General features: G+C 51.6%; 1 protein-coding gene across 1 annotated transcript in view; it reads left to right on the forward strand.

Annotated features, from left to right (window-relative positions):
- LOC124556515 (baculoviral IAP repeat-containing protein 7-like) overlaps positions 1–13,370 on the forward strand; it is a 104,003-nt gene that overhangs the window by 43,289 nt on the left and 47,344 nt on the right. Inside the window, exon 4 of the mRNA XM_047130470.1 lies at positions 9,692–9,873. Within this exon, the coding sequence (XP_046986426.1) occupies positions 9,692–9,873 (182 nt within the window). The remainder of the gene's footprint in view (positions 1–9,691; positions 9,874–13,370) is intronic.

Raw genomic sequence — 13,370 nt, forward strand, 5'->3', positions numbered from 1 at the left:
CCCCTTGGGGTTTGACCTCCATTTTTCCAAATTCTACAGAAGTACGAGCCTTTTGGGGAAGGACACCTTACATGGTGTACCACTGGTCCTAAGTGCACTAAGACCTTGGCACTCAGCATTGCACCGGCGTTGTCACCATACCCATTATTCCTCAAATTGGGCCTAAACGCCTGATGGGTTGTCCAAGTTACGCCCATAGTGCATCTCCATCTGCACCAGCGATCATGATGGACTTTCCATGGCACCAGAAATCCAGCACGGTAGCCAGCCCGTTGTGGTGGGGTCGTCATGTACCCTCTAGGTTGTAGCCCCCTGACAACACAGGGATCGTACTGCCGATACCTGAGCTGCACCCTCCCCACGTTGGCCAAGGAGTAGATGCCCGTCTCCTTGGGGCATCAGGACTCCCGGCAATGGTCATCCTGCCAGGTGGCCCTTGCTGCGGCTGGGTGGCGCCCGTGGGAGAGCCCCTGGTCGGAGTGGGTGGTATCGGGGCGGACGTTTCGCACATGAAACGTCAACATGTATCAGGTCGCTCTGCGGCCAAGTCTTCCAAAAGAAAAGGTACCGTTTCTAGTTCTGGTTCTCCTGCCCTTTCCCCCTTGGCCACTCCATGGGAGGAGGGACAGGCCCGCCGGCTTGGGGCGAAGTACTTCCCCCGCTATTTGGTCTGTTCTCGAACAGATGGGGGGACGTTCGCCACCTCCAAGCCCATGTTCTTTGTTCAACACATTGAGGACGTCTTCGGGGAAATCGAGGCTCTCAGCAAGATGCGATCAGGGTCCGTTCTTATCAAGACCACCTCTGCCACACAGTCGGCGGCACTCCAGGCGTGCGACCGCCTAGGGGACATCCCAGTCTCCATTGTCCCACATCTGGCACTAAATAGGACGCAGGGGGTTATTTTTCATCGTGACCTCCTGCTACAATCTGATGAGGAGCTCAGGGCCAACCTGGAGCGCCGCGGCATGCATTTCGTCCGGCGAGTCCAGCGCGGCCCCAAAGACCGTCGCATCGACATCGGGGCCTTTATCCTCGCCTTCGAGGGGGACGTTCTCCCGGAGAAGGTAAAGGTGATGTGCTACCGGTGCGACGTGCGACCTTACGTCCCGCCTCCTATGCGCTGTTTTAGGTGTTTGCGCTTTGGGCACATGTCGTCCCGGTGTGAGGCTGAGCCCCTTTGTGGCGACTGTGGACGTCCTCTTCGTGAGGAACATACTTGCACCCCACCACCTCGGTGCCCTAATTGTCCTGGCGTCCACTCGCCTAGGTCCCCAGACTGCCCCGCCTATCAGAAGGAGAAAAAGATACAAGAAATCAAAACTTTGGATCGGCTCTCTTATTCTGAGGCCAGGAAGAAGTATGACCGCCTCCATCCCGTGTCACTGGCCACTTCGTTTGCCTCAGTTGTCCACTCCTTCCGCTGTATCCTCACCTCTATCCTGTCCCCCCTCCGCCTCCTCTGCCCGTCAGGGGGCTCTGCCTCCGCCTCCCAAATCCCTCCCTTCCAACTCCTCCTCCCCCGCGGCCCCCACCCCCCCTGCCCCAGGGGCCACCCTTCCTCCTCCTCCTCCCCCCACGCCACCTGAGAAGCGATCCTCTTCTCAGGTTTCCATCGGGGAAACGTTCCGGACCCCAGCTTCCGAGGTCCGGCGTTCCAAAACGGACCCCGCGCGTGAGGACCTTCTTCGGGTCCAGCCCACCATCCCTGTGCCTCCTCGGCCTTCCAAGAAGGCCTCCAAGAAGAAATCTCTATCCCCCTCTCCACCCCGGCGCGTTTCATCTGACGCTTCATCCGTGAGTCGCTGCTCCCGGCCGTCCTCAGTTTCGCCGGGACGCTCTGCTGCCAGGCGTTCCGCCGGCCTTTCGTCGGCAAATGATGCGGCCCCTCCTACACAATCAGGGACAGCGGCCGCAGCTGGCGACGAGTCGATGGAACCGGATCCGCCTGCCGTCAGTTGTAGCGTTGTTGCCTCGCAACCTGGCCCTCCGCGGCCATCGAGGTGACCAGCTCTTCCCCGTCTCGTTCCCCCAACTTTTTGACTAGCAATGGCGTTGTTTCATTGGAACATAAGAGGTATTCGATCTAATCGGGAGGAATTACAACTGCTCCTCCGCCTGCACTGTCCGCTCGTCCTTGGTCTCCAGGAAACCAAGTTGCGCCCGACTGACCGTATTGCCTTTTCCCACTATACCTCGGAGCGGTATGACCTCGCCCCTGTGGACGGTGTCCCAGCTCATGGTGGGGTCATGTTGCTCGTTCGGGACGATGTCTATTACCATCCCATCCCATTGACCACCCCACTCCAAGCAATAGCTATCCGCATTACTCTTTCTGCTTTTACTTTTTCAGTTTGTACCGTCTACACTCCGTCATCTGCTGTTAGTCGGGCTGACATGATGCACCTGATCGATCAGCTTCCCCCGCCGTTCTTATTGTTCGGCGACTTCAATGCCCATCATCCCCTTTGGGGCTCTCCTGCATCCTGTCAAAGAGGCTCACTCTTGGCGGATGTCTTCAACCATCTCAATCTTGTCTGCCTCAATACCGGCGCCCCGACTTTCCTCTCGGACTCTACTCATACCTACTCCCACTTGGACCTCTCGATCTGTTCTACCACTCTTGCCCGTCGGTTCGAGTGGTATGTCCTTTCTGACACCTATTCGAGCGACCACTTCCCCTGTGTCGTTCGTCTCCTGCACCACACCCCATTCCCACGTCCTTCGCGCTGGAACATACTGAAAGCTGACTGGGGACTTTACTCCTCCCTGGCGACCTTTCCGGACCGCGATTTTTCCAGTTGTGACAGTCAGGTCGAATACCTCACGGCTGTTATTATCAATGCTGCCGAACGTTCCATACCTCGTACTACTTCTTCTTCACGTCGCGTTTCCGTCCCCTGGTGGAACGAGGCTTGTAGGGACGCTATCCGTGCTCGACGACGTGCTTTACGCACCTTTCGCCGCCATCCTACGTTGGCGAATTGTATTGAATGCAAACGACTCCGAGCGCAATGCCGTAGAGTCATCAAAGACAGCAAAAAAGCTTGCTGGGCCTCTTTCACGAGCTCCTTTACCAGTTTTACTCCCTCTTCCGTTGTTTGGGGTAGCCTGCGCCGGCTGTCGGGCATTAAGGCCCACTCCTCAGTACCTGGCCTGACCTCAGGTAATGAGGTCCTTGTTGATCCTGTGGCTGTCTCCAACGCCTTTGGCCGCTTTTTCGCGGAGGTTTCAAGCTCCGCCCATTACCATCCTGCCTTCCTTCCCAGGAAAGAGGCAGACGAGGCTCGGCGACCTTCCTTCCACTCGCTGAATCTGGAGACTTACAATGCTCCCTTTACTATGCGGGAACTCGAACGTGCGCTTGCACTGTCCCGGTCCTCTGCTCCGGGGCCAGATGCCATTCACGTTCAGATGCTGGCACACCTTTCTCCGGCGGGCAAAAGCTTCCTTCTTCGTACCTACAATCGCGTCTGGACCGAAGGTCAGGTCCCCATGCGTTGGCGTGACGCCGTTGTTGTTCCTATACCCAAACCCGGGAAGGATAGACACCTTCTTTCCAGTTACCGCCCCATTTCTCTTACAAGCTGTGTCTGTAAGGTGATGGAGCGCATGGTTAATGCTCGGTTAGTTTGGATTCTTGAATCTCGACGACTACTTACTAATGTCCAATGCGGCTTTCGTCGCCGCCGCTCCGCTGTTGACCACCTTGTGACCTTGTCGACATTCATCATGAACAACTTTTTGCGAAGGCGCCAAACGGTAGCCGTGTTCTTCGACTTGGAGAAGGCTTATGATACCTGTTGGAGAGGAGGTATCCTCCGCACTATGCACAAGTGGGGCCTACGCGGTCGCCTGCCCCTTTTTATTGATTCCTTTTTAACGGATCGAAAGTTTAGGGTACGTGTGGGTTCCGTATTGTCAGACGTCTTCCTCCAGGAGAACGGAGTGCCTCAGGGCTCCGTCTTGAGCGTAGCCCTTTTTGCCATCGCGATCAATCCAATTATGGATTGCATTCCGCCTAATGTCTCAGGCTCTCTCTTTGTCGATGACTTCGCGATCTACTGCAGTGCCCAGAGAACATGCCTCCTGGAGCACTGCCTTCAGCGTTGTCTAGACAGCCTCTACTCATGGAGCGTGGCAAATGGCTTCCGGTTCTCTGAAGAGAAGACGGTTTGTATCAACTTTTGGCGATATAAAGCGTTCCTTCCGCCATCCTTACATCTCGGTCCCGTTGTTCTCCCATTCGTGGACACAACTAAGTTTCTAGGGCTCACGTTGGACCGGAAACTGTGTTGGTCTCCACATGTCTCTTATTTGGCGGCCCGTTGTACACGTTCCCTTAATGTCCTCAGAGTTCTTAGCGGTTCATCTTGGGGAGCGGATCGCACTGTCCTGCTTCGCTTGTATCGGTCCATAGTCCGATCGAAGCTGGATTATGGGAGCTTCGTCTACTCGTCCGCTCGGCCATCCCTCTTACGCCGGCTCAACTCCATCCACCATCGGGGGATACGTCTTGCGACCGGAGCCTTCTACACTAGTCCTGTCGAGAGTCTTTACGCTGAAGCTGCCGAGTTACCGTTGACCTACCGGCGCGACATACTGCTGTGTCGGTATGCCTGCCGGCTGTTGTCTATGCCCGAACACCCCTCTTACAAGTCCTTCTTCGCCGATTCTCTCGACCGTCAGTACGGGTTATATGTGTCTGCCCTGCTGCCCCCCGGAGTCCGCTTCCGTCGCCTGCTTCGACAATTGGATTTTGCCCTCCCTACCACCTTCAGAGAGGGTGAGAGCCCGACACCACCTTGGCTCCAGGCTCCGGTTCGTATTTATCTCGACCTCAGCTCACTCCCGAAGGAGGGTACTCCGGCTGCAGTGTATTGCTCACGGTTTGTCGAACTTCGTGCTCGACTTGCTGGTCACACCTTTATTTACACCGATGGCTCCAAAACTGACGATGGTGTCGGCTGTGCCTTTGTCGTCGGGACCGCCACCTTTAAATACCGGCTCCTTGACCAATGTTCCAGCTTTATGGCCGAGCTTTTTGCTCTCCATCAGGCCATTCAGTATGCCCGCCGCCACCGCCATTCATCGTATGTCCTCGGCACTGACTCACTCAGTGCTCTTCAGAGCCTTGGGGCTCCGGATCCGGTCCATCCCTTGATTCAACGAATACAGCAGTCCCTCCATTGTTTCGCTGATAATGGCGGTTCTGTCAGCTTTCTGTGGGTCCCCGGACATGTGGGAGTGCCTGGGAATGAGGCTGCGGATGCTGCAGCCAAGGCTGCAGTCCTCCAGCCTCGGCCAGCCTCCCATTGTGTCCCGTCATCTGACGTTTGTGGGGATGTATGTAAGAGGCTTGTGTCCTTGTGGTGGGATGCTTGGTCATCCCTCCAAGGAAACAAGCTCCAAGCAGTAAAACCGCTCCCAACTGCTTGGACAACTTCCTCCCGCCCATCTCGGCGCGAGGAGGTCCTTCTGACCAGGTTGCGGATTGGGCATTGCCGGTTTAGCCACCGCTACCTGCTCTCTGGTGACCCAGCCCCGCAGTGCCCTTGTGGTCAGGCATTAACGGTGCGCCATGTTTTATTGTCGTGTCCCCGTTTTAGTCAATTTCGTGTTGTCCTGTCCCTGCCATCTACCTTACCGGATGTTTTAGCTGATGACGCTCGAGCAGCTGCTCGTCTTCTGCGTTTTATAACTTTAACTGGCTTGACCAAAGACATTTAACCTTTTTACTTATTTCATCTGCATCTTTGTCAGGTCCTTTTGATGTCCCCCCATCCCCTTGAGTTTTAGCAGGTTCCTTGTGCTCTAACACCAGTGACTGGGCGCTAATGACCTCAGCAGTTGAGCGCCCTTAAACCCTACAAAAAAAAAAAACCCTCCCCCCCCTGCCATCCGGCCCCCCTCCCCCCCCCTGCCATCCGGCCCCCCTCCCCCCCCCTGCCATCCGGCCCCCCTCCCCCCCCCCTGCCATCCGGCCCCCCTCCCCCCCCCTGCCATCCGGCCCCCCTCCCCCCCCCTGCCATCCGGCCCCCCTCCCCCCCCCCTGCCATCCGGCCCCCCTCCCCCCCCTGCCATCCGGCCCCCCTCCCCCCCCCTGCCATCCGGCCCCCCTCCCCCCCCCTGCCATCCGGCCCCCCTCCCCCCCCTGCCATCCGGCCCCCCTCCCCCCCCCCTGCCATCCGGCCCCCCTCCCCCCCCCTGCCATCCGGCCCCCCTCCCCCCCCCTGCCATCCGGCCCCCCTCCCCCCCCTGCCATCCGGCCCCCCTCCCCCCCCCTGCCATCCGGCCCCCCTCCCCCCCCCTGCCATCCGGCCCCCCTCCCCCCCCCTGCCATCCGGCCCCCCTCCCCCCCCCTGCCATCCGGCCCCCCTCCCCCCCCTGCCATCCGGCCCCCCTCCCCCCCTGCCATCCGGCCCCCCTCCCCCCCCTGCCATCCGGCCCCCCTCCCCCCCCCTGCCATCCGGCCCCCCTCCCCCCCCTGCCATCCGGCCCCCCTCCCCCCCCCTGCCATCCGGCCCCCCTCCCCCCCCCTGCCATCCGGCCCCCCTCCCCCCCCCTGCCATCCGGCCCCCCTCCCCCCCCCTGCCATCCGGCCCCCCTCCCCCCCCCTGCCATCCGGCCCCCCTCCCCCCCCCTGCCATCCGGCCCCCCTCCCCCCCCTGCCATCCGGCCCCCCTCCCCCCCCCCTGCCATCCGGCCCCCCTCCCCCCCCCCTGCCATCCGGCCCCCCTCCCCCCCTGCCATCCGGCCCCCCTCCCCCCCTGCCATCCGGCCCCCCTCCCCCCCCCTGCCATCCGGCCCCCCTCCCCCCCCCCCGCCATCCGGCCCCCCTCCCCCCTGCCATCCGGCCCCCCTCCCCCCCCCCCGCCATCCGGCCCCCCTCCCCCCCCTGCCATCCGGCCCCCCTCCCCCCCCTGCCATCCGGCCCCCCTCCCCCCCTGCCATCCGGCCCCCCTCCCCCCCTGCCATCCGGCCCCCCTCCCCCCCCTGCCATCCGGCCCCCCTCCCCCCCTGCCATCCGGCCCCCCTCCCCCCCTGCCATCCGGCCCCCCTCCCCCCCCTGCCATCCGGCCCCCCTCCCCCCCTGCCATCCGGCCCCCCTCCCCCCCCCTGCCATCCGGCCCCCCTCCCCCCCCTGCCATCCGGCCCCCCTCCCCCCCCCGCCATCTGGCCCCCCTCCCCCCCCTGCCATCCGGCCCCCCTCCCCCCCCTGCCATCCGGCCCCCCTCCCCCCTGCCATCCGGCCCCCCTCCCCCCCTGCCATCCGGCCCCCCTCCCCCCCTGCCATCCGGCCCCCCTCCCCCCCCTGCCATCCGGCCCCCCTCCCCCCCCTGCCATCCGGCCCCCCTCCCCCCCCTGCCATCCGGCCCCCCTCCCCCCCCTGCCATCCGGCCCCCCTCCCCCCCTGCCATCCGGCCCCCCTCCCCCCCCTGCCATCCGGCCCCCCTCCCCCCCCTGCCATCCGGCCCCCCTCCCCCCCCTGCCATCCGGCCCCCCTCCCCCCCCTGCCATCCGGCCCCCCTCCCCCCCCTGCCATCCGGCCCCCCTCCCCCCCTGCCATCCGGCCCCCCTCCCCCCCCTGCCATCAGGCCCCCCTCCCCCCCCCGCCCCTACCATCCGGCCCCCAACAATTTCCTCTCTCCTCCCCCCCCTCCTCCTCCCCCACAGACTTCCTGCTCCTCTTTTCATGTACATCTTAATCTGAATGATGTTAAAAACAGTTATTACTTTGACGTTTCCCTTAGCTGCTTGTCAACAAGGTTTTGAAAATTCTCATATCCACTAGACCACGTATATCTTGTTACTTTTGGGAAACACAGAAGTGTCTCAATTAGAGGTTCTTTCACACAGTTGAAAATGACATTTCTGGGATTAAATATGTGTGCTAAAGCTGCTGCCCCCCCCCCCCCCCCCACACACACACACACTTAAGATTGGTGTCCTTTCGTTTGAATACTTTAAGTACTGAATGTATTTATATTTACACTTCCTGGTGTTTAAGAAAGCAGACTTAACCACTCACAGCTTCATTTAAATCAGACATAGCTGTTACCCAGCATTTGCTAACCAAACTGAGCTTATGTGACCAACAGTGCCCATGGAATAGATGATCAGCAATGACTACCTTTAAAGTTTCATAACATTGGTAGCAACTAGACAGCAATACCATTAAATATATTTAAGAGGAAATGCTGAAAAGAAATGCTTGTGAATTTTTTCTGCGAAAAAAACTTAAACCTTTATAAAGAAAACAAATGTTAACATTATGCATCTTCATTTTTCATGTCTGCATATTTATTTCTCTGCATAGTCACCCTGGTAACGAACATCTTTCTACCAACAAGAGACCAGTTTGTTGATACTGTCACTATAGAATCTTCGACTTTGTTGATGGAGCCATAACTTCACCTCTGCTAGCACCACTTCATCACAAAGTGAAGTCCTAGGTGTTCATTAAGTTTTGTAAACAGATGGAAGAAAGATAGAGGCAAATGAGGACTGTATGGAGGATGATCGGGACAGTGAATGCAAGGCGTCAGGTTGTTGCAAATGTCGCAACACTCGTTTGTGGTCTAGCATTGTTGTGCTGAAGGAGAGGGTGCTCCATATGTGAACGAACTCTTAAAATTTGATTACAGTATGTATGCTGTTTCTCCCCCCACTGACGTAGTTCAGTAGCACATGGCCATGTTGCATGCCACAATTCAGAGCCCTCCGTTGACAGGGGGGCTGCAAATAGGTAGATGTGAAGAATAAAGATGTAGAACATTAATAACATTTGTTTTATTTAAAAAGCTGTAAGCGTTTACTTACATTCAGAGGCAGTACTTTCCAGCATGTCCTTGTACATTTCTATAGGTTCTGTTGTCCGCATCAGGTACCTTGTCGACAGTCTTGTTTGTGTACGTCTTCGTTCTTCAAAACTGTCTCACATTGTCATGTTTTTCCACATGGGACATATGTCTTGTGAATACCATAATGTGGCCTGCCTGTTTGTTGACCTGGTACCACTGCACAACTCGTTAGGGCACTGAAGCTTTTATGCACGATTGTGCCTTTCCTTTTCAAACACTTTGTTACTCATATTCTCTTTCCAAATTGGGCATTGCCAGATATTGAAAAATACCAGTACCCAAAAATGGATTACTTTGTAGATATTTATAGGCAGAAAATAAAAATATCAGTAATTATTGCTGATCAAATAGTTAACCTGGATAAAATTTCCTTCAAAATAATATTAGGTAATTTTGCAATCTGTGCAAGAATTCACATTTATCGCAAATGTTAATTTTTCTGGTACCTAGTTGTGGGGCATAATTTACAGTCGGTGTAGTGTGTTCTCATGTTTGTTTAGGTATGGTTCTGTTCTCGTACTTAAATTCTAGTAGATGAGTCATATCTGTTTTCCTGACAACATAGTTATCATGGCAGTCAGTCATTTTCCATGTACACCTAGTAATGATAGCTGGTTCTGTATTGTTTGAATATCCATTTTACTGTAGGGCATGTAAAATGTTTTTTCACAGTTGATATTTCTTAAAGCTAACACTAGACACATAGTGTATATGTCTGTTGAGTTCAGTTACTTGCATCTGTTTTGGTTGGTGAAAAAAGGAACAGAAATCTGGAAACAACAAAATTTCTATGAAATATAATTGTAAACGGTGCCAAATTTGTACAGGTAAAGGTGATCAGACTGTTTGCTTCCACTGCGGAAAGGGTTTGAGGTACTGGGAAGAGCATGATGACCCATGGATTCAGCATGCAGTTTGGTTCCCACGGTGTGGCTATCTTGTAATGGCAAAAGGAAAGTCATTTGTGGATCACATTCAGCAGAACAAAGCAAAACTAACTACAGCTGAGGTAAGAAAACTTTGTAAATGAATTAGTCAGTCCCCTCTGAATAACTTATTTGTGTAGAACTAACAGCATTTTCTGTGTAAGGAATGAGAAGTGACAAGTTAGTGTCTGAATTTTTAAAACCGAGACAATGTTTTTAAACATTATATTTATAACGAAAAAGTGTAACGTGTTGTATGTAATTGTAGCTTTAGCAGTATTCTTCTTTTTTATTCCATTAAATCCAGTGATTTTTGGTAATTTTAATGGAGTGATGAAAAGTAAAACTAGTGTAATTATTTATGAAAGTGTCTCAAAAGACATGTACCTACATCTGTTCCGTCACTAGAGGTAGAGCACACCTGCCTCAGTGCAGTAATACTCATATTTTAATTAATTGAAATTCAGTAAGATAGTACAACCAGTATACGTGATACACACACAATTTGAACCATTTCAATAGGATATAATTACCATACACAGTGGATCCACTTAAATATGAGAAAACTGCTAAATCTTCAAGGTAGTGCAATTAAAATGTAGGCCACATATGAACTAAATTTGTGTCTGAATATTTGAGTACAAACCGGTAGTTTTATCTTAGTCATATTTTCTTCTCTCTCATATATAAACCATTGTCAGAAGTGAATCACAACATTTTGAATTTAACTGTAGACTTTACGTCCTTCTAAAATTGGCTATGTGAACCAGTTCAGCTTGAAGGCTATAGCATACCACCTACAAATAGGATTGCCTTGCAAATTAAGGTTAAATCAACCTGTGCATTGATTGCATGACTGTTACTAACTAAAGAAAGCAAATGATGTAAGTGTGCAGAACTGTGAAATAATATTGCTTACTCAAAGTCAGTATTTTATGTTAAACACACTGGGGGAGGAATGGGGGTGCTGGCCTATGAATCACAGGTTTAGAATGTGCCCTGCAAATGGTCTTTCAGGTAGTTGGAAAGCTACATAATTTTATTTCTGTACTAGAGTAAGAATCTTGAAAATGCTGTGCAATATAAGTTGCACCTGATCCGAGCTGCCAGAATCTTTTATGGAAAGGGTAACTCTTTGAGCTATGTAAATTTCATGGTCTAATGGTTGTTGAGTGCCTACGTGGTGGTGGTGGTGGTGGTGGTGGTGGTGGTGGTGGTGGTGGTATTAATTCTGAAGACTGGTTTTATACAGCTTTCCATGATAGTCTGTTGGTTGCAAGCGTCTTCACCCTTGCATAACTACTGCAACTGACATCCATTTTAACTTGCTTATTGTAACTGTTCCTTGGTCCCCCATCTACAACTATTGTCTCTCCCTCTCACATTTCCCTTCATTACCAAATTGATGCTACATTGATGCCTCACAATGTGTCCTACCAGCTGGTTCCTTTTTCTTTGCAAGTTGCGGCTTAAATGTCTTTTCCCAAATTAGATTCAGCATCACCTCATTAGTAATTAAGTCTAACAATCTAAATCTTCAGCATTCTTCTGTGGCATCACATTTCAGAAGTTTCTCTTCTTATCTTGTCAAAGTTGTTTATCCTCCCTCTTTTACTTCCCTCCATGACTATACTTCAGATACCTTCAAACAAAGCTTCCTAACACAATCTATATTTGATATTAGCAAATTTCTATTTTTTCGGAAATGAATTTCTTGCTGATGCAAATCTAAATTTTATATTCTCTGTACCTGAGCCATCACCAGGTATTTTGCTTCCCAAATAATATTTGTCTATTATCTTTACTGTTTGATTCTCTAATCTAATTCCCTGAGCATCACCAGATTTAATTAGGCTGCATTCCATTAGCCTTGTTTGGCTTTTGTTGATATCTTATACCCTCTTTTCAAGACACCGGCCATTCCCTTCAACTGCTCTTAAGTCCTTTGCAGTCTCTGATTGAATTACATTGTCATTGGCAAACCTCAAAGTCCTTAGTTCTTCTCCCTGAACTTTAATTCCATTTCCAAACTCCTGCTTGGTTTCCTTCATAGTTTGCTTGATGTGCTGGTTGAATGAATAACATTGGATAGCCTACAACACTGTCTCAATCTTTCCTGCACTACTACTTCCCTTCCATGTCCTTAAATTCCTACAGCTACAGTCTGGTTTTGATAAGAGTTCTTACATTCTGCTTGGAGTCTGATGGTATTGCTCCTTTCTAATATACAAGAGCGGTCTGGAAAGTAGCCTCCATTTGGCTGTAATTAAAAAACTTGTCTAGAAATTTTTTTATCATATACTTCTTGAAACTAACAGGTTTTTTTCCCCATCTTTCAGCATAGTCACCATTTAATTTAAAGCATTTGTCATAATGTTTCACTAATTCAGATTCCTTCTTTGTAAAATGCTTCTGCCTGGAACCATAACCAATCTTTCATGGCATTTTGAAGTTTGTCGTTATCACCGGAGTGCTGTAATGCAAACAACTTCATGTGAGTGAAGAGATGAAAAGAGAAATGATTAATCTTCAATTTTCATGGACTATTTCAAGAGTTTTCTTGATGGGATCATTAGTTAAAACAGAAGGCCTTAGACTCCTCTCTTCATCATGAATGTTGGTTCTGCTACTTATAGAAAATCAGAACCATTGCCGCACATCGCCACTACTAATGACGTTCGGACCATACACAGTACACATTTGACAATGAAAGTGTGCTGTTGAAACGTTTGGTGCCAAAAGAATTCTTATTACTGCTCGCACTTGGATTTGTGCAGGATTTTTTATTATAGTGCTCATGTTTGAAGATTATAACACGTGATTACTTGAAAGAAAGAGGTTCATACTTTCACAGCTGGATTCATACTGAATCAGTGTGCAGATGTTAAAACAGTGGCACTCTGCACAGAAACACTAGCACCATTCTGGAACAGCAGTTACTTCAAGAACCATCCTAATCTTACACACTAAGTGGAATAGTTTTGTCATGGTTGGATCTCCAAAGAGTCTCAATGATCATGAAAGAATGTCATCGACTCCAGGGGCCTTGTTTTGAATTTGGGCTCCTGGTGCTCTGGAAAATTCTTCTTGTAATGTCATATCCCCCAATCTAATCTTTTACAGTTTCCTCTTTCCTTTCAATTATATTATCTTCATGTTCATTTCCCTTGTTTACTCAACTTTCTATATATTCTTTCTTCCATTGAGCTTTCTGTTCTTAACTTTCTTCTGGTTTCCCATCTGAGGGTTTGATACTCTTAAAACTGCTTCTCTTTTCTCCATTGTACTCTGCGAAACCACAGATATTGTGCCAGGTGTTTTCTGGAAATGATAGCATGTTTTACATCTCTTTCCTAGTACTTAAACATCTGTGTAGTCCATATTGAAAGGCATTCGTTACACAAGATAACTTGTTACTATGCTTTTGTAGCAAAAGGAAGCTTCAGTTTGGCATATTCGAGGAAATTTGCGCATGGTCCACAAGACAGCAGATACAGTTGAACAGGGGTTGAGCAACAGAGCATTATTGCAAACATTTCAGTTCTGGTAGACAGATACTCTGTATTTCCTCACTGATGTG

This window comes from Schistocerca americana, chromosome X, assembly GCF_021461395.2.
Source record: "Schistocerca americana isolate TAMUIC-IGC-003095 chromosome X, iqSchAmer2.1, whole genome shotgun sequence".
NCBI classification, from domain to species: Eukaryota; Metazoa; Arthropoda; class Insecta; order Orthoptera; family Acrididae; genus Schistocerca; species Schistocerca americana.